We start from the raw sequence: 22,013 nt of genomic DNA, 5'->3' as shown, positions 1-22,013 counted from the left end.
ATGCAGTGACCCCAGCTGTCAAGTTCTTGTCAAGGAACTTCTTTTCTATATTTTACTTTTATAATCCCTAGTCTTTGCTTTTTTTTTAACTTATAGATTTATTTTAGAACATCTTCTGAATCAACACATCCAGTCTGCACTCACTGCTGATTCCTAGTGACAGTTTAGCCTTTAGAACTTTTGATTGATTTAACAAATTTTAGTGTTTTACCCTAGGTTTCTTACTTTCTAGGTTTCTTGGTTAGCTTTCACTTTGTCCTAAGGGGATCCTTTGTCAGAAAATGTTTAATTTTTTAATAAATTTATTCATTCAATCCACAACATTTAAAAAAAAAATATTAGATCCTGGAGGATGCAAGAAACTCTGTAATGCATAGATTCTCTTCCAAAGTTTGCTAAAGAGTTATCCCATGTGAACTTACCTTTCTCAAGAAAAGGAATGCCAAAAATTATAGGGTGCCTAATATACAACCTTGGGAGTTCCCAGAGGTCCTGGCTTACTTCTTTCTTTCTCAGAGAAGTTTATGATTCTTGCTAGAATCATAAACTTCCATTTTTTTCCTCTATTTAGTCTCTCAAATTTCTACACCAGCTTACTTTAGAAGCAGGTTTTATAAGTAAAAAGAGCAGTTTCAGATCCTTTCTAATGAGTCTCTAGTGTGGCTGTGCATATATATATATATATATATATAAATTTTTTTTTTTTTTTTCAAATATGGAATGCCAAGTTATAAAAAAATCGCTGTATGTATTATTAGTATTTGAACTTAGGATACAATCCATTTTCTTTTAACAAAGTTTTACTTTGAAACTCACAAATAAGAGATAAGATGGTCTGGTTGAAGAAGGGAACCTTGAATCCGCCTCTTCTTTAGAATGTTGGTGAAATTTTGGCATTTCTTTTCAAAGTTAGTGATAATTCATTTATATATTATGACTGACAACATAAGTTTGTAGTTCTGGCATTATAAAATAAGTTAAATGTATCATTTAATGTGACTAAAAGGAGAAAATACTGTCAAGTGACATTGATTTGTGAATTTAGAATAATAAAATCTAGTTTTATTATGGGTTAGTCTCTTAATAGAATGTGCCATATCCACTTATTAAGTATGGCTTATTTTATTGGACTTGTTAGAAACCTTAGGGTAGTTTTGTAAAAGTATATAAAAGACTATTATAATTGCTTTTGTTGTTCACAGGTTGATGGACTTAATTCTCTTCACTCTGTGAAAGCTAGTGCTAACCGATTCACAAAAACAAGCCAAGGAAGAAGTTGGAACACTGGGAATGGGTCCCCTGATGCAATCTGTTTCTCAGTAGACAAACCTGGAATAGTTGTGGTTGGTTTCTCTGTCTATGGAGGAGGAGGAATTCATGAATATGAATTAGAGGTGTTGGTTGACGATGTAAGTATCGCTCTTACAACGTTTTTCCTTCTATGTGGGTTATGTATTGGGACTTAAAGTTGTCATAATATAATGGGTCTAAACCTTGAGCGTTTAGCAGACCAACTATAGGTGGATAACATTAAAGAAATTGAGAGAATGATTTTACCTGATTGCTTGAGTGGCATCTTGGATCACTCCTACTTCATATTTTTTGTACTTTCAAAAAGGCAAGGATTTTAAATGGGATTAGTCTAGAAAGTATTTAGCTATGCCTCTGATTACAGATCTTGAGTAGGTTGCAGTGGTTAAGCAATTTTGTCATAAATTGCTAATGGGTAATTCCTTGTAAAGACTGTATTAATTGATTGATTTAGCTGTTACCTTTCTATGTTCTCTAAATTATTTAAAGTACTTGAGTATTCATAGTTTTATTAAAATGTAAATTTTACTAAAGATAGCATGTAAATCATTCATTTCCTAATAAACAACAGTCTGTCTCTAGATCCTACTTCATTAGGCTTTATAACACTCTTACATATAACACTCTTATTATGAAGAAGGGGAAGTAGCTTAAGTTATCAAAGAGAAAAGCTAACTTATGCTGTAGTCTCCTCAGGAAATCAGATAAAAAGGAATAGAATACCCTCAATTTTTTCTTTAGTATGTGTGAGGAAATACTCATGGTTAATTTTATATACAAGAAAATAAACTTTAAAAATAGTGAGTTATAAATCAAAATTGTTCACATAATAAAATTAAGAGCCTGTTAAATTTTCTTGTTGTTGTTAGAGTGAACATGCAGGAGATTCATCTCATTCCCACAGATGGACATCTCTAGAATTAGTCAAAGGCACATATACAACGGATGATTCACCCAGTGATATAGCTGAAATCAGACTTGACAAAGTTGTTCCTTTAAAGGTAATGTGAACCATATGTTTCTGTTGCAAATAAGAACTATTATCATGTAGTTAAAAATAGTGAAAAATATTCCTTGAGTTTTCTTTGTTAGACATACCTATTTGTAAGTTATCCTTTATGTGGAGTTTCAAATATTTATGCACTGTGTACTATGTACCTGATATTGTGCTGTTCTATATTCTGTTTCTGCATAATATCTTTTAAAGTCTGGAATAGTAGGAAGTATATTACATTTTTGGAGTCAAACAGATCTAGCTTGGGATATCTATCTGCTTTTCTACATACTAGCTTTAAGACACTGGCAAGTCATCACTTAACCACTTTGAGAGTTAGCTGTGAATTGGGAATAATAATACCTACATTGGAGTGTTGTTGACATTAAATTAAATAATGGAAACAAAACACTTGCCTCTGTGTCTAGAACAGTACGGAAAATACATATTAGTCCATGTCTTTGCTTCTCATATTGTGCCAAAATTCATTTAAAAAATAAGTGATCTTTATAGTTACTATTAACTGTTAATGAAGTTATTACTTTAGATAGCTTAATTTTCTAACAATAAGTAAGTATTGGGCAAAATGGAGAAATTTTACCACATTAGTTATTAATGTTAAAGTAAAATTAAAGTATTTTAAAAATAAATTCCATTGTAGAACAGAATTTTGCATAAGGTAGGTTTATCAGAGACTTCATCAAAAAGAATTTAGGTACTGAAAAACCAAAAAACCTTCATTGTGAAGTTTATATTATGGATCACAAAGCCTTAGTAGCTATAGCTTACATTTTCAAAACACAGTGCGTCATGTTTTAGACAACTTTTTCTTGGGCTATTTTTTTCTCATGTCTGTCTGTCTATGTGTTTCTGTCTCGAGTGTTTCTTTAAAAATATATATTATGGGGCCACCATGATTTTTTTCTCGCATTTAAAATTGTTTTAAAAGTTAAACAGATCAATAAAAAATATTTGCTTATATATTTAAAATCTTATTATGGCTATTATTCTTGCATTGTAATGAAGAGCAGGCACCAGTCATACTGCTTGTGGTTCAAACCTGGTCCTGTTAATTAGTAGCTATGTGAGGTTGAGCAAGTTACTTAATCTCTCTGTACCTCAGATTACTCATCTGTAAAACAGGGATAAAAACTATACTTACCTCATAAGGTCATTTCAAGGATTAATTTAATTAAAGTTCTTGAAGTATTTACAACAGTTTCTGTTATGCAGTAGGCATTTACTAAAGGCTAGCTATCATCATGTTTGACCCAATAACAGCATCTGTAAACATGATGGAGAATGTCAGTATATTTGTCCAGTTTACTGTTAGAGTTCCTTTGTACATTATGAATAAATGTAGACATGTTTTGCATTTTTATTGTGAAGGAAAATGTTAAATATGCCGTGCGCTTGAGGAACTATGGAAGCCGTACAGCCAATGGAGATGGAGGAATGACTACAGTTCAGTGTCCTGATGGCGTCACATTTACATTCAGCACCTGTAGCCTGAGTAGTAATGGCACAAACCAAACCAGAGGACAGATTCCTCAGATACTCTACTACAGGTTGGTGTACAGCTAGAGATGAGGGAAATGCTTTACAGTGGTAGAACATAGAGATTTACTACTAGGTAAAATTGCTAACTGGATGACTATAATTAAATTATACACTGTATCTCCTTAGCACACACTTGCACAGTTATGAAAAAGTCTAATTTTAATATACAAATTGAGTGTTACTACAAAGGTGAATGCTTTAAAATATTTTTTTGCCATTATTTCTTTAATATCATGGAAACTTTTGTATGTTGGGCATAGTACTGTTGTTACTTTATAATTTCTGACCTGCAAAAATTTCTAATTTAAATGGAATTTATTGATTTCTTTTTGTAAAATGCCTAAAATTAATATCAGATAGATTCTACTCAGGTAGTGATACCTGTGTTATCTCAGCTTGTCCTCACAGCATCCATAGAGAGTAGGTACTTTTCTTACCCTACTTTAACAGATTCAGAATTAGGTGGTTAAATAACTTGCCCAAAGTCACTCTTCTAGTATATTATGGTGCTGGGACTTGTAGGCAAGAAATCAGACTCTAGACAACACACTTTTAATCACTATGTTGCACATTCTCCTATGTAGTTAGCTAGTAGACATCTTAGGTTTAATGTGTCCAGATTGTTCTTTCATTCATTCACAGGCAAACACCTTAAGAGTCATTCTTGACTTCTCTCTTTCCCTCACACTGTACATCTAGTGCATCAAGTCCTAGCAGCTGTATTTTGAAAATGTTCTTAATCTTACTTTTCCTACCACTTCCATAATTAATCCTCTAGTCCAAGCCACTGTGACCTCTACCTGCCAATTATAATGGGCTCTAAACTAGTCTCCCTTCTTTTGCTCTTGCTCTTCTATAATCCTCTACACGCAGCCAAAGTGATCTGATAAAAATATAAATCATACCAAGTTTTACCTGTCCCCAATCCTAATGGCTTTCTACTCCCATGCCAATATAAAATGTGAAGTGGTTACTGAGGCCTACAAACTTGATTTGACTCCTATTTCCCTTCCTACCCTATCACCTTCATTCTTTCTCCTTTCATTCCAGCCATTCTTGTCTTCATTCTGTTTCTTGAACTTATAATTTGTTCCCTTTGCCCTGGAAGTTTTTCTCATTCTTTGCATAATTCGGCTCTTTGTTAAATATCCGTTCCTTAGAGCGCTGATCTTTACTTCATGCTCTTTGCTGCTTTATTTTTCCTCAAAGCTTTTATCACTTCTTGAAATTATATATTACATATTTACTTTTTAAATTTTACATTAGCTTTGTTTAACTATAAATTCAGTGAGCTCTTATCTAGATATAATTTTAGTGTTAGATCACATTTTTCTTACCATGGTAAAATAAGCTCATGCTTTATTCATGTTACAGGAGTGAATTTGATGGAGATTTACAATCCCAACTTCTGAGTAAAGCCAATGAAGAAGATAAAAACTGTAGCAGAGCTCTCTCTGTGGTGAGCACTGTCGTTCGAGCTGCTAAAGACCTCTTGCACAGAGCTCTCGCTGTGGATGGTAAGTCTCTACTTTTTCTTTCTCAGTGGTCATATTTTGGATTCTTTATTCCCTAACTGTGCACAGAATTATTGACGAGGAACCAACTTTTAGAGTTCTGAAGTGTTTTCTTCATTATAGCTCTACACACTTGTTTATTTTGGATAAGTCATACTCTCCAAACTCTTAATGCAGAATTTTTTAGAATGTTCAAAGCAATTATCTGATATTCTCATTTTCTCTTTAATAAGAGAAAAATTGCATCTTGGTTAAACTTTTTTCTGCATTCTTCTTTTAGTTGTCACAAAGCTTTTTCTTTCTCTCTGTTTCCAGTAATGTATTGCTGTTTGTCCAAAGGTCTGGGTAATCCTAAATGTCTTCCAGATTCTCTTGTCTAAATTCAGTTCTGTAAATTCTTCCTCTGGAAACTCTCCAGTTTGTATTCTCCCCTTGCACTCCTCCCACTGCCATAGTTTAGGCTGCCATGGTGCATGTGCATGTCCTTTTAATGGTTGGATAGTGTCCTAATAATCTCAAAATGCCACCTTTTCCCCATTTCTCATCTACTTATCTAGTCAGCTTCCACAGTGGCCGCAATGTTATCATTAGAAAACATTTTACTGTTGTTCTCATCCCCTTACTGTTATCTATGGCATTCATTCCTCAGCCTAGTTTCACATCAGAATCACCTGAAAAACTTGTTACAAAGAAAGAATATTTCTTTCTGTTTCCAGGAGCTTAGGCTAAGCTAAGAAACTGTATTTTTAAAGTAAGCACCCAGCATATTCTGATGCAACAGCAGATCTGGAAACCTGTATGGGGGGGGGTAATTGGCCTATAATATAATGGTTTTCATAGTCTAGACTCAACTTTTCTTTCCAGCACCATGTTCCTGGATAAATGACTAAAAGTTTTATAAGCAAAATAGAAGGCAGTATAACTTAATAACAGCAAACATTTTTGGCATGCTTTGTATGTGCAGGCATTGGCCTGAGTGTTTCATATATATTAACTTATTTAATTTCTGCAACACCCAAATGAGGGAAATACTGTTATTATCCTGTGTTACAGATTAAATAATTTGCCTAATGTCATTCATAGAGCCATGTTTGCTTCCAGAATAGCACTTTAAAATCATGGCTCCATTACCCTAGTTCTAATCCTGGCCCCATTAGTTATCAGGTACAAACACTTAATACACGTTAAGTATTTTGGGTAAAATACTTACACACTATGTGCCTTGATTTCCCTTCTAAAAAATGGAAATAATAAAAGTATCTTATTGTGGTGATAAGCAGAGAGAGCACATGTACATAAAGCCCTTAGAACAGTACCAGGTCCTTTAAAACCACTCCGTGTGAACTATAATTTTGCTCAAGAGAACAGAACATAGGCTTAATGTGGCGTGTATACAGAACAATGAAATTACCTTCTAACTATGGTTTTAACCCCTCTTTTAGCTGATGACATTCCAGAACTGCTCAGTTCTTCCAGTCTGTTTTCCATGCTGCTTCCCCTTATTATAGCCTACATAGGACCAGTAGCTGCTGCTATTCCCAAGGTGTGTAATTTAATGCTATAACTTGAATTTTTAAAAATCTATTTCTAGGTTTTGTGTCTTTAAAAATACTTTAATCCTTGAGGCATCTGGATTATATATGACAAGAGGAAATAGCCATGTTAAATGGTAGAAACTATTAGTTAAAACTCTGTTGTTAATATTCTTTACTGGATTACTATACTTACATACTGGTTTTACATTTGAAGAATTTGGGAATGAGAAATATATTTTAGAAATATATATGAGGAATGATTAAGTTAACTGAGATTTTAAAAAATTTGTGAGATTGATGCCAGATCGCTCCATCTTAAATAACAATAACAATGTAAAAAGATAGGAGTGTTTTAAAATAGTGAAATAGTCCATGCATGGAAGAAATCATAAACTGTTAATTCTTTGGCATAGTTAAATATTGAGTAAAACCTAATTTACTTCAGGTCAAAAGAAAGCAAAAATATAGACTATGTTATTTTCATATAACATCTAAGACATATAAGAGAAATCTTTTTTTATCTGTAGAGCAGTTCGTTGAACAAAAACCCAGAACGGTTCTCTTTGAACAAAAACTTAGCTAGCAGAAACTCTAGATGGAAATTGTTATTCATGAGGATAAATAACAATTATAATAATTCGTAACTTTAAAACTGCTTTCACATTTATTTTCTTTTTTAATCATTTTTATGTGTATACTAGGTGGCTGTAGAAGTCTTTGGCCTTGTCCAACAATTGCTTCCATCAGTAGCCGTTTTGAATCAAAAGTACGCACCCCCTGCCTTCAACCCTAATCAGTCAACAGATAGCACCACAGGAAACCAGCCTGAACAAGGCCTCTCTGCTTGTACAACTTCTAACCACTATGCTGTCATAGAGAGTGAGCACCCATATAAACCTGCCTGTGTGATGCACTACAAGGTAGGCACTGATTCTTAGTGCGAATTTAACTTTTAAAAAAGTGCTTTGAGGTTCTCTAATGATATCTTAAAGACTACTTTGCCTGTATTCAAAAGTATGACTTCTTTATAATATTTAATATAGGGATTCAGCAGGTGGTTAGGCACTGTTGGACATACAAAAGGGTTTAAGATAGAATTTTCACCTTAAAAAGAGTATAAAGTGTTCTAGGTTTATGAGAGTTGTTCTCAAATCTTTTTACAAATATAGCACATTATATAATGCTAATTTCGTGTATTTTGTATTGGTAGTGGATATAAACATTATGAATTTTAAATCATATATTTGAACTGACACTATTCGTTCCTCACCTTGAGCTCTGAAAATTTGCATACCCAAGGTAGGATTCGAAGTATTCTACTATACGTAATGTAAAAAAAAAAATTACATTTATAAATTAAAACGTTATTATTATAGAGTACTCAAAATCCTTATTCTTTGTTTCTTTAAGTTGTACCATGCATTTATAGGAGGAAAAGGCGTCATCCACTTCACCAATTTAATTATAAATTTATGTTTTGTTTGCTTGGAAAATATTCAACTTTTTATTGTAGAAAATATTAAGTATAAAAACATAAGCAGACTGGTACAGTGCACCCCATTTTTCATCATCCCAAATTCAACAGTTTTCAAATCTTGCCAAACTTTTTTTTTTTACCTGCTTCCTTCCCTCCGATGTTGTTTTAAAGCATTCATAACTCCTTATGTATATTTCCAAAATAAAAGGGCCCTTAAAATAACCATAATATTCTTGCACCAGAAAAACAATTTCTTAATGTTGTCCAATGTCATGCAAATTTTTATAGTTTTTTGAATTCGTATCCAAAGCAGAGCCATACATTGCAATTGGTTAAATCTAAGTCCTCTTTAATCTTAAATCCCTTTAAACCTATGGATCCCCTTTTATCCCTCTTTTTTGTTCCCTTGGATTTTATTTGTTGAAGAAATGAACATATATCTTTGTTGAATGACATCCTCTTCAGCTTACCTACTGGGTCCTTTAGACACACTGCTTATATTCATTCCTGGCTTACTTGCCCTCTAGTGAGATGAGGTGTTCCAGGCGCATCATAAATGTTTTCCTGCCTCAGATTTGGAACCAGTCATTTTTTCAAAGTGCTCTGATTTATTTTATACATATACACACATATATTGATATACACATGTGTATCATTTTTATATATATGTACATTCATGTATGTCCATATATATTTATGTATAGATACATTCATGTGTATATGTAATTTCTTAAAGAAAAAATACCTTATGATTTTATTTTGATACTAATTCAAAATAAGGACCACAGGGACACTTGAATTGCCATTTCCTTACATATAAAATGCTGTTATCAATGATACTGGGAATATTGCAATTAGAAAATCACTTAATTATTCATTTGCTTTGTTTGTGTGAGTGCATGTGTGTGTGTTTTGTCCTTTGGGTATATCTCACCTAAGATGTGTGGTCAAATTACTGTGTTTTAAAGTAAGCTAGAATGATCAATTACTGTTTTATTTTGTTTTTTAATTTTTTTTATTAAGAGTTTTGGGGTACAAGTGAGGATTAACTATATAAGTAGGCTACTTGCAGGTGGAGTTTGAGCTTCCAACTGCCCCTCACTTCCCCTGGTAGTGGACCAGGTACCCTTTGTGTTGTCACATTCCCCCCACAATTCTCCCTCCCTTCCTTCCCTAGCCCTGTGACTGCCAATCCCACCCTTGTGCTAATATGACTAGTGTTCAGGGTCCACTTATGAGTGAGAACATGGGGTATTCAGTTCTTTGTTTCTGTGACAGTTTATTTAGTATCATGGGCTCCAGTTGCAACCAAATTGCTGCACAGTCCATGATTTTGTTATTCTTTGTGGTTACATAATATTCCATCATGTATATATACCACATTTTCTTTTGATGGGCAGCAGGGTTGGTTCCATGTTTTTGCTATTGTGAATAGTGCGGCAGTAAACATGCATATGCATGTGTCTTTTGTGATACAATGATTCATGTTCTTTCTGTATATTCCCAGGAGAGGCTTTTAGGAATCACCGCACTGCTTTCCATAGAAGTTGAACTAGCTTGTACTCTCATCAACAGTGTGGAAATGTTCCCTTTTTTCCATACCTGCACCAGCACCTGTTGTTTTTTGACTTACTAATGGTAGGCATCCTTATCAGAGTTAGGTGGTATCTCATTGTAGTTCTGACTTGCATTTCTCTGACGATTAATGAGGCTGAGTATTTTTTCATGTGTCTGTTGGCTGCTTGTATTTCATCTTTTGATAAGTATCAATTCATGTCCTTTGCCAACTTTTTAATGGGGTTATTTTTTTCCTTTCTCTTCGTTTGAGTTACTTGTAGATCCTCCATGTTAGACCTTTGTCAGATGCATGATTTGCAAATATTTTTTCCCATTCTGTGGGTTGTCTACTTACTTTCTTGATGGTTTCTTTTGCTGTGCAAAAGCTTTTCAGTTTAATAAGGTCCCACTTGACTAACTTAGTTTTTATGGCATTCGCTTTTGGGGACTTGGTCAAGAATTTGCTGCCTACTCCGATGTGCCTAAGGAAGTTTCCTGCGCTTTCTCTTAGGATTCTCACAGATTGAGGTTTTACTTTTGGGTCTTTGATCTCTTTTGAGATGATATTTGTATATGGTAATAAGTAGGGGTTCAGCTTCATTCCTCTTCATGAGGTCAGCCAGTTTTCCCAGCAACATTTGCTAAATATGATCTCCTTTCCCCAGTGATTGTTATTGTTGACTTTGTGGAAGGTGAGTTGGGGTTGAGGGACTGTTTCCTTCCAGAATCTCTGTCCTGTTCCACTGGTCTATGTGCCTTTTCCTGTACCAATACCATACCATCTTGGTTACTGTAAGTTTATAATAAAGTTTAAAGTCGGGAAGGGTGATGCCTTCCAGTTTGCTCGTTTTGCTGAGGATTGTTTTGGCTATTGGTGTTCTTTTCTGTTTCCATGTGAATTTCTGTATTGTCATTTCCAGGTCTGTGAAAAATGATGTTGGTAATTTGATGGGTTCAATTACTCTTTTAAAGTAAGTTGGAATAATCCCTCTCTGTGTGATTATACACTAATTGGATATACATTTTGGGTCATTTGTTTTTGCTTTGTTTTAGATCTTTAGGAATTGCTTTTTAAATTTGGGTTTTGTTTTATAATTTTTAAAATAATTATAGTCTAAAGTCAAATCTATAAAACAAATCTAGCTTTTATTTCTATCTCCTCCATTCTGTTCCCTCCTCTATCATAGGTAATATTTTGTTTTATTTTAGTTTTGTAGTTTATCCTTCTGTTGTGTCATTCAGTAAAAGCACAGGCACACACACATGTATATAGATGCAGGTATGTATGTGTGTTTATTCATGTCCTCTTGCCTGTTGACCTCAGGTGACATTCCCAGAATGTGTCAGGTGGATGACAATCGAATTTGACCCCCAGTGTGGTACTGCACAGTCAGAGGATGTCCTCCGTTTGTTGATTCCTGTCAGAACCATTCAAAATTCAGGATATGGACCAAAATTGACATCTGTTCATGAAAATCTTAATTCATGGATAGAATTAAAGAAGTTTTCGGGATCCTCTGGGTGGCCGACTATGGTTTTAGTGTTGCCAGGTGAGTTTTTGCTCTTCTTTTCTGTTTATATGGTAAAATATGTGCTTTTATGTACATTCAGTAGGGCTATATCACTAAAAATATTTGTCAAAGTTTTAAAGGAACTTATGAAAGACCTCCTGTGTATTCAGATTGCAGTTGAGAAATAAACAAGATGGCCTGGGTAAGGGGCACAGCCTAATCCAAGTTTTGAAGGAGAGACTGTTTTAAGGAATTTGTGAAAAAATATTAGCTTATCAGAGCAGAGTATTAATAATGAGGAATGACTGTCTTTGTGGTTGCAACCAAACTGTAGAAAAATATGGATTCAATCTATATATTCCAGGAAGTGGTAAATTTTGAGAACTTAACTAGGTACTCAAGTCCTTCCTCTCAAGAGAATTCACGAACCCCCTTCTGAGTTGTGTTAAAGTGATCATTTCAGTTTTCCTGAGGGGGTGTGTGTGTGTGTATGTGTGTGTGTGTGTGTGTGTGTGTATGTGAGAGAGAGAGAGAGAGAGAGAGAGAGCGAGCACAAGCGCACTTATATTGCTGGTATTCATGTTTTCCTTAAAAAGAAAGTTACTTAAGTTAGAATTTTAAAATTATGTGTTGTCTGTTGTATTTTTAATCTATTATCCATAACTACTCTTGTGATCCTTCAAACTAAGAGCCAATTTGAGTTCCAAAACCTCTTTCTACTTTAAACTGCCTTTGTTTGTAAAAAGTTTAGAGAAAGCCAAATGCCAGGGTAGAGGATTGCCTACTTTGAAACAGAAAAACCTAACCTAGGTTACCTCAATAATTGACAGATAACCAGATAACTAAAAAACGATTGCCCATGTAACTTAACTAGGGGTTTTGTTTAAGAAGAAGAGTTTGATTATAAAGAAAGTTAACAATTCACTTGATCCTGTTTGTGTTGTTTTTAGCACCATCTGAGCAAATAGAGGATAAACCTTCTTCCCCCCAAATTTAGACTATTTGTACTGATTTGTATTGCTACCTATCTTGAGTTGGACTAAAGAGAGGGAAATATTAAGAAAGTTGTTTGAGATTTTGAACTCATTTCTGGTAATGCTTTTTGTTGTTGTTTGTTTGTTTGTTTAGGAAATGAGGCCCTTTTTTCATTGGAGACGGCGTCAGATTATGTGAAAGATGATAAAGCTTCTTTCTATGGTTTCAAGTGTTTTGCAATTGGATATGAATTTAGCCCTGGACCTGATGAGGTAAGAATGAATATCCTTTTGTTATCTTTTCATTCTATTAAGGAAGAATGTATTTCTAGAGACTACTCTTGACTTAATTTGCATTGTTGCCTTTATTTTAAAAGTCTGAAGTTGATTTTAAGCTAAGAGTATGTGATTCAAAACATTTTATAGTTTGTGTACGGTGGTTTGTTTTTGCTATTTTTAATTCATAAGGAGAATGGAATTTGTAAAACACAGCCCTCTGAAGTAGCCTTTGAAGTATAATTATTACTGCCCTGAATCTGCCCAGGCGGCTGGCTATATATACCTTTCTGAGTAAATAATGTAACCTGATTTCACAAAAGGATTGACATTGTAACATCTTGTCTAAATATTTTAAATCATCCAATGAAATAAAACCAAGATCCAAGCTGACCATCTTTCTTCAAAGTAATGAATGAGAAATTATTTGGTCAACAAACCTGTAAACCTGAACCTTTATAACCAGCCTGAGACATAATCATAATTTTGAATCTCTTTCACTCTCAGTTTAACCATTAGCTTCACATGCTTGCTTTGACTTTCACAACTAATGCTTTAATTTGCATCACATTTTGTTGATAATTCATATTATCTTTTAAACATTGTTAAAGCAGCAACTCTTATGTAATTCTACAGGGAGTCATTCAGTTGGAAAAAGAATTAGCCAATCTTGGTGGGGTTTGTGCTGCAGCTTTGATGAAAAAGGATCTAGCCCTTCCTATTGGTAAGTGTTGTCAAGTACTAGGTGTTTGTTGATAATTATTTTAAATTTTAGAGTAGAATATGTTTATTATAAAAGGTCTGAAATAAATCTGCATAATGAATTCTACAGTCACATATACTTATGAACAATAACTGTTTAATATACTGGTTTTTTAAAATTTATACACACATATGCACACCCTTCTTATGTATATACATGCTATATGCCAGACACTGGGTTAAGCATTGGACATATAGTATTAAACTACAAGTTTGAGTTATTTCTCAAATATCCTAGTGGAAATATAAAGTTGTATATTTATTGTCTAGGTCTCAAGGGGGAAGTTGAAAGAAATGTCATTTGAGCAACAGGCACCCTCATTGTTGTTCTGCCTGTGATGCCCTTCACAATATGTCTTTCCCTTGATAAATCTATCTTTCTTCAAAAATAAAAAAAAAAAGAAGTGTCATTTGAACATAATTTTTATTTAAAGACATGAGACTTTATAAAATATGAGCTAGAAAACACAGATGAGAAAGAGAAGATAGCCTACAGTTAAACTTAGGACTTATCAAAATTTCAAAGATGGACAAAACATGAAGAGGAAGCTGCAGATAAGACTGTGAAGGAGCAGCCAGTGAAGTAGAAAAATAACCAGGAGGGTGGATATTCATGGGATTTTTGCATGATCTAATCAATTAAAATCTATCATTGAATTTGAAAGCGTGTTAGTTTTTAATATGCAATTGGGTATATTTTGAGTACCACATGTTCTCACTCATAAGCGGATCCTGAACAATTATCATAATACTATAAAAAAGGGGGATTGGCAGTAGTAGAAACTGCCAGGGGAGGGAGGGAAGGAGGTGACACCTCTTTAATAAGAGTATCTGATCTCAAACCAGGTGATAGGAACCAAAGTGAGGCCCAAACTTTACCTACACAGTGACCATTTGTATGCCTAACCCTAAATTGTTCCCCACATCTTTAAAATAAAAAAAAGAAGATAAAAGTATATATATATATATGCTTTTATCTTCTTTTTTTAATATATGTGTGTATGTGTGTGTATATATACATATATATGTATATATATATATATTAGTAAAATGAGAGAACTAAAAGTCTCTTCAGAGTGGATTGAAAGAGTATGGAAAGTAAGGAAGGGCAATCAGTGTGAATATAGATAGCTCTTTAGAAGAGTTTTTGTGTGGAGCAAACTGAGATGAGGCAGTGGTAGAAATGGTACTTTTTTATATGAAGCAAATTTGTATAATATATAGATTAACTTATAATCAAGAGAGTAAAGATGAAAATAAAAATGCCTACTAATTCTATAATGTTTATACATGGTTTTAACATTTTATTTTCACAGTATTTGGGACTAAAAGGTATTATTATTGTATTTCTTTAATTCTCACCCCCAGAAATCCATCTATATCCTTCTTTATCTAAGACTCTTTCCCCTAAGACCCTTCCAACTCTATCCTTTCTTCCTCCCTTCCCTTTCTCTGCCCTTTCCTTCTTCTCCATTCCCTTTCTCTTCCTGGTCTCTTTCATTCTCCTCAATTCCCTTTCTCCTACTTAGTATTGGTGTATATGTGAGGAAATGAGACCTTGTATTCTGTTCATATAAGAACAATTAGTAGCAAACTCTGAAAAAAATTTGTCAATAGCCATTCAAATTTTACATATATGTATTTTTGGACATAGAAATTTTATACATACTTGCACAAATGCTCGAAAAAATGTATGTTGAAGGATGAATTAATATAATAGTGCTTGTGATTGTAAAACCTAGAAGCAATCAGAAAGTCTGTCAGTTGGGAATTGGTTAAACAAGTAACAGCGCTAGCCATTCAGTGGGAGTCTATGCAGCTGTTAAAAAAAGCAGACCTATGTGGCCTGACAAAGAAAGATGTCCAAATTATATAAAGTGAGAAAAGCAAGTTGCAGAAGAGGGTCCCATTTTTGCATACATTATCTTATATATGTACAAATATGTGTGTTTATGTGTGTGTGTGTTGGCACACGCATACTTATGTTTTGCACACACAGTTTCTAGAACAGTACATAGGAAACTGTTGACACTGGATATATTTGAGCGGAAGATGATACTGGCTAGAGAGGTAAAATTTTTTGTTTTACACTTCTGTACAGTTGGAATATTTCTGCTTAAACAAGTCTAGTAACATTTCATAATTAAACTATCAAAGAAAAGTCAGTAAGTAAAATGTTCTTTATGCAATAAAGGAAAAAATGGCTAGAGGATACAGTGACTCCCTTATGGTTTCTATGAGTCACTGTTATTTACTAAAGGTATAACTCTTTCATAAGGTAACCAAAATATGAATGCTCAGATTCAGAATAATTGTTTCCCTCCATTTTTGGCAAAGAAATAAATACACTAAAAGTTAAGAAACACATTTATAATTTATAATTATATCTTAGGTAATTATCCAATGGAAGCTTCTTGAATATTGCCTTGAGAATTGTAGATTATATTCCCACTGAAAATATCTTATATATTAAAGTGTTTGTCACTAGGATTTGCCCAGAATGATAAATCTTTTCAATCTGGAATAGCAGAATTGTGAAAAATGTGTAATGAATGTAAGGGACTAGAAAGTTAAACTAAACCTTGACATGTTTTAGTAAAATTTTTCATTTGCACAACAGGTAATGAATTAGAGGAAGATCTTGAAATTCTTGAAGAGGCTGCATTGCAGGTATTGTCTCAAACACTGTGAAAATAAACTTATACATTAATTTAAAAGCAATATTTTCACTCAGATCAACCTTATTTTTTTGAGCATAGGTTTTATTCATTAAGTGCTTCATTCTATTAATAAGTATTATAGAGATAAATAACTCATTGTTCCTCTTGGGGAGAGAGACCCACGTGAGCCCTTGCTATACTGTGTGGTGGGTATTTACTCTGGAGTTAGACAAAAAATCTTCAGCCTGTAATCCCATGCCTTGGGAGGCTAGGGTGAGTGGATTGCCTGAGCCCGCGGGTTTGAGACCCACCTGGGCAACTTGGTGAGACCTCATCTCTACAATAAATCAAAAAATTATCCGGGTGTGGTAGTGTGCACCTGTAGTTCCAGCTACTTGGAAGGCTGAGGCGGAAGGATCGCCGGAGCCCAGCAGGTCGAGGCTGTGGTGGCCGGGAGCAGCCACTGCCCTCCAGTCTGGGCGATGGAGTGAGACTCCAACAAAAAAAAAAAAAAAAAAAAAGAATTCTTATGGAAGAAAGAAGAACAAACCAAGTGCTAAGGGTATAGGGGAAGACTTTGCAGAGCTGTGGGCAAAAATTGCATCTTGAAACAAGTGTTATTTGTCAGAAAAAGAAGAAAAGCATTTCACAAAGGAAACTTGAGGTGTATGGTTGTATTATAAATTTGAGATAGGAAGTAGAAAAAGGTGAGACAGGTATAGTTGATGGGTTTAAATTGTGACAGCTGGGTGTCATATTAAGTGACAGCTAATATGGACCAGTTACTTATAGCCAATTGGGAGCTATCTGTGCTGTTTGCTTTATTTATTTAGTTTGTTTAAACACTAATTAACTAGCATATTTTGCACTGTATTGGCAATACATGAATACTATATTTCATTAGTGTGTCTTTTGAATCTATTATGTCACTGTGTAATATTTTATTACTCAAAATTGCTAAGAGACTATTATATTATTTTCTTACTTCATTAGCCTGAATTTGTCCAGGTAGTAATTTCAAATAGGATGGAGACATCAGTATCTGTAGGCAGTGTTTTTAATTTATAATACCTCCCTAGGCCAGAGTAGAGATTCTAATTTACTGCTGATTGAGGAACAATGCAGACTGTATTCCTAGACCATCAAAAATTGGGAATATTTTACATATTGAAATGGTGTGAAGATAAAAGAAAAGTTGAGAGTCACTCAACTAGATCAGTGGTATCTGGACTGTAGAATTTTATGGTTTTTGTAAAATGTTCAGAAATATTTTTCAGAACTAGGGTTGATAATTTTTTTTGTTAGATGAATATACTCTTTACAAATGTACAATTTGGACCAGGTGCACTGGCTCATGACTGCAGTCCCTGTACTTTGGGAGACTGAGACAGGAGGATGGCTAGAGACTGGGAGTTTGAGACTATCCTAGGCAACATATCAAGATCTTGTCTCTACAAAAAATTAGAAAATAAAATAGCTAAGTGCGGTGGTGTGTGCCTGTAGTCCCAGCTGTTTGGGAGGCTGAAGCAGAGGATTACTTGAGCTCAGATGCAGTAAACCAGGATTGTGCCACTGCCCTAGCCTGGGTGACATAACAAGACCCTGTCTCTAAAAAATAAAACTAACAGTTTATTATCAGCACTGTCTTATAAAGTAAAGGAAATTTTTCGATTCCAAAAATGGAAAGATTATATTCTCATAATTGGAAAACTCTATTGTAGCCTTAGTTTTTCTAATTTCACTGTGAACCAGAGAACATTGAGCTTAGTTTTACTAATTTCACCACGAACAAGAGAGAACATTGAGAACATTTGGGGAGTTCTGTTCTAGAGCATACTTACTTTTTGTGCTAAGTGTATGTAGTTGTATGTAGTTAATAGTAGTGATTTAAATATCCGTAGAGAACTGCATAGTTTATAGTAACTTTAATATTCTTTCTATTTTTATAAATAAACTTTGAGGTCATTGTGTGTTGCATTTTATAATTATAGCTATACTTCAGAGCAATCATGTGACTTATCTAAGAACTGAGGTTTTGGGTGATAAAGACTAGTACCTAGGTCTTTTAATTGCTAAGGCTAATGCTTTGCATTTTACTTATTTCCTGAGATGAATTGATCAAATCAATAATAATAAAAACATATATTCCATCTTAACTTTATCAAGCACTATTCTAAACATTTTACATATTTTTAACTCATCACAACAACCCTATGAATTAGGTGAGAAAACTAAGGCATAGACAATTTAGATAACTTGCCCATGATCACATAGCTGGTAATCAACTGGGCTAGAATTTGATCTCTTGCAGTTGGATGACAAAATTTCATGAGTCTGACCACTGTCTTCTAAGCATAGGGAGCCATAGTGTTATCAATAATGTTAAACTTTTGGGCTATAAAAAGCCACTAGCATTTGTGTGTGTGTATGTGTATTTTTTAAGTTAAATCTTTATACCTTAAGATTCAAAAATAAAAATGCAGTTTTGATAAACACTTTATATGTGTCAGGCAGCATTCTAGTTAAGTAGAGCCATTGAAGAGCTCATATATTGCTTATCATTTCTGGAATTATTATGGTTTATAAAGTATCATTTAGGTCAGATATGGAGACATCTTTATTATTCAGTACTACTATTTAAGCAAAAAACAAATCACGTCCCAAATGGCCTATCTTTTTGGGACATAAGGTAGTTATTGTGTTGTCTAACATGTATTAAATGCATACTATTTGTTAGGCAGTGTAGTGTGTTTTTACATGTTATTTAACTTAAATTCTATAATAATCATGTAAGAGAGTTACTATTTGACCATCAGTTTATACATTTTACAGATTTGGAGATGGTAACTTGTTCATTTGAGAGCACACGGCAAATAATTTGACCAAGGCCAGGATTTGAACTTAAGTCTGTTTGATTGTAAAGATCATGATTTTTAATATTGTATAGTTATAGAATGTAAAAGTTACTGTTATACAAATTTGATAGTATTAGAAATATAATAATTTTCTATGAAAAAAAATTTTTTGAAGTTTATCTTATAGTCATTAAAATATTTCTAATGTTCTAGCACTTAAAGTAACTTTTTCCAAAAACAAAATTTTCTTATCAGAAAGAAAGGTGAATACTAAAATTTCAGTTTTATCTGTCTTTTTCTTAATGTTAATAAGACTTAGAAGACTAATGAGGTTTATGTGCTACCACAATCAAGCTTCGCCCATTTTTTTGCCTAAGAGATCACCCACTTGCCCAAGACAGCAGACACGACTTACCTAGGATAGTGTCCTGGAAGGAGGACTATAAAAGAGGGAGACACCCACAGCTGCTCACAGAAGGAAGCTCTGTCTCCAGCAACTGGTGTGGGAGAAGATATACCTTTCTATTCACCATGCAGATCTCTGATAAGTTACTTATTATTGAGGCGGGAAAAAGACTGGAAACATTATCTCATATTTTCACTCTGATAAATTTCATACTTCATGGGTTATAATAAGTAACACTGGAGAATGGAGGAAAATTATTTCTACAAAAAGGCCTGTCTAAACCTGTCTGCACATTGAAGAATTTTATGCAAAGTTTTATATTTTTAAATATATAATTTTTTTATACTTAACAGGTGTGCAAAACCCATTCTGGTATTCTTGGAAAGGGTTTAGCTCTTTCTCATTCACCAACTATATTAGAGGCACTTGAAGGAAACTTACCACTCCAGATCCAAAGCAATGAACAATCCTTTCTGGATGATTTTATTGCTTGTGTTCCAGGATCAAGTGGCGGAAGGCTTGCAAGGTAATTCATTTTAAGTACTACAGTTACTTTAGGGCTTTTGTCTGTCTTCATTTCTAAAGAGAAATTAGAGTTATTAAGATATTAAAATGTTACCTAGGAATAGCTGGTTTATGTGTTTTTAACTTGCTGAAGTATAAAATAGTAGTAAGCATTTTAGAATATAGGATAATTATTAATTGGTTGGCTATTTGCTTTTTCTTTAGAATGAAAAGGGAAAAAAAATATGCTGGCCTGTGGTATTTCACTAGTAAAAAAAATAAAAATCTAACATTTTTCTGGTTTTAATTTTAACAATTACAGATATTACTCTAGTTTTTAAAAACCAGTGATAATTGGAGGGGAATAACAAATCTTTTAAGACAGCCTCACTGCTGCTTTTGCAGACATTTCAATTTAATGCTTGACAGAATTGCTTATTACTCATCTGACAGGACAATTTGATATTGATCACAGAATAACTTTAGGAATAGATAATCACAAACCATAGAACACAGGCAAATTATACTTGGAAAGATAGTAATGAGGAAGACACTGAGAAATTGTGTGAAGAAAAGATAGGTAGTACACCTTGAACCTAGCTGCTTTTGGGCAAGCAGGATGCCCTTTCTGTCCCTGCTTTTACAGAGAAACTGCTGTTTCCCAGGCTTTCAGGCCAATGAATTAAGGCAGACCTAAGAATGCGTGTGTCCGGGACATTAAATTATATACAACCTAAATTCATTTTCTTGGTTATTTTAAATTAGCCATAGTTAAAATTTCAAGTTTACTGATTTCATAATTATTTTTATATTATAGGTAAACATCAGAAATGTTATATATGTTGGCATGTTTTTTAATGAATTTGTTATTAACAGTTTTCAAGGGAGACACTTGGTTATCACTGAATTGGAAATGAAGATACTGTTTTAGAATTTGATAAAAGTTTTGTAGTTTTGCTTAATTTCATGTTAATCATTGAATTGCTGATGAATTTTGGAGTTTTTTCGTTGCTATTAGGTGGCTGCAGCCAGATTCCTATGCTGATCCTCAGAAAACATCTTTGATCCTGAATAAGGATGATATTCGTTGTGGTTGGCCTACTACCATAACGGTCCAAACGAAAGACCAGTATGGGGATGTGGTACATGTTCCCAATATGAAGGTACTTATAGCTGAATTAAATTAGATGTCATCTGTACATTGACTACTGTAACTGATAAAATTTTAGAAATGGCAAGATTTTTGTTTGTTTTTTTATTTTGAGTTGTAGTCTCACTCCTTCACTCAGGCTGGAGTGCGGTGGCGTGCACACTCACAGCCACGCCAGCATGGACCTGCTGGGCTCCAGCGATTCTTCCACCTCAGCCTTCCTAGTAGCCAGAACTTCAGGTGCATGCTACCCCACCTGGCTATTTTTTATTTTATTTGTAGAGACAAGGTCTTGCCAAGTTGCCCCGGCTGGTCTCGAACCTGCTGGCCTAGGCAGTTCACTCGCCTCGACCTCTCAAAGTGCTGGAATTACAGGCTGTGCCACCAAGCCCCCAAATGGCAAGCTCTCTACTTGTTCTATCCTTTTTATCTATTTATGTTGGAGGACACTGAAAATTGTTTAAATGACTTGTTAGTCCCACATTTCCAAGTTATATGTGTTTTTTGTTTGTTTTTTACATTTTGCTACACGCTGTGATGATTCGAAGGAAAAATAAGAAATAGTCCATATAAAGAGTACTAGGCACATAGAAGGAAGGCCCTCGATACCTAATAATAGAGTACATGCATGAAAGAATATATTTAAAATTTTGTATATGTTTTTTAAAAGACTCAAGAACATTCTGTGTTTGATATTATTGAAACCATATTTTCAAACTTGTATTGATACTTATTAAATAAGTTAGAAACATGGGAGTTTAGATTGTAAAAAAATGAGGAATGGAAATAGTTGTGTACTATATTGATGCGTATAGAGTTCTCTGACTGCCTCTTACCTGAGACATTAATTAATAGTGGTGTTTTAGAGCATATTGTATTACATATAATTAAGTCCTTTGTGATATCTGTTAAGGTAAATATCTAACTTAAAACTTTTATTTCTGAAAAAAGATTGATATTGAATGAA

The 22,013-nt window shown here is 33.9% G+C and overlaps 1 protein-coding gene across 2 annotated transcripts in view; it reads left to right on the top strand.

Moving 5' to 3' along the window:
- MYCBP2 (MYC binding protein 2, E3 ubiquitin protein ligase) overlaps nt 1–22,013 on the top strand; it is a 183,012-nt gene that overhangs the window by 43,994 nt on the left and 117,005 nt on the right. For both annotated transcript variants that reach the window (XM_021709917.1, XM_021709915.1), the window contains exons 15-26: nt 1,203–1,409; nt 2,181–2,312; nt 3,695–3,873; nt 5,240–5,382; nt 6,822–6,922; nt 7,616–7,834; nt 11,273–11,498; nt 12,588–12,706; nt 13,346–13,433; nt 16,092–16,141; nt 19,746–19,918; nt 20,915–21,059. In XM_021709917.1, the coding sequence (XP_021565592.1) occupies nt 1,203–1,409; nt 2,181–2,312; nt 3,695–3,873; nt 5,240–5,382; nt 6,822–6,922; nt 7,616–7,834; nt 11,273–11,498; nt 12,588–12,706; nt 13,346–13,433; nt 16,092–16,141; nt 19,746–19,918; nt 20,915–21,059 (1,782 nt within the window). The remainder of the gene's footprint in view (nt 1–1,202; nt 1,410–2,180; nt 2,313–3,694; nt 3,874–5,239; nt 5,383–6,821; nt 6,923–7,615; nt 7,835–11,272; nt 11,499–12,587; nt 12,707–13,345; nt 13,434–16,091; nt 16,142–19,745; nt 19,919–20,914; nt 21,060–22,013) is intronic.

This window comes from Carlito syrichta, unplaced genomic scaffold (genome assembly GCF_000164805.1).
Source record: "Carlito syrichta isolate Samal-C Ts95f unplaced genomic scaffold, Tarsius_syrichta-2.0.1 Scaffold287711, whole genome shotgun sequence".
NCBI lineage: Eukaryota > Metazoa > Chordata > Mammalia > Primates > Tarsiidae > Carlito > Carlito syrichta.
This window is presented reverse-complemented; position numbering and strand designations above follow the sequence as displayed.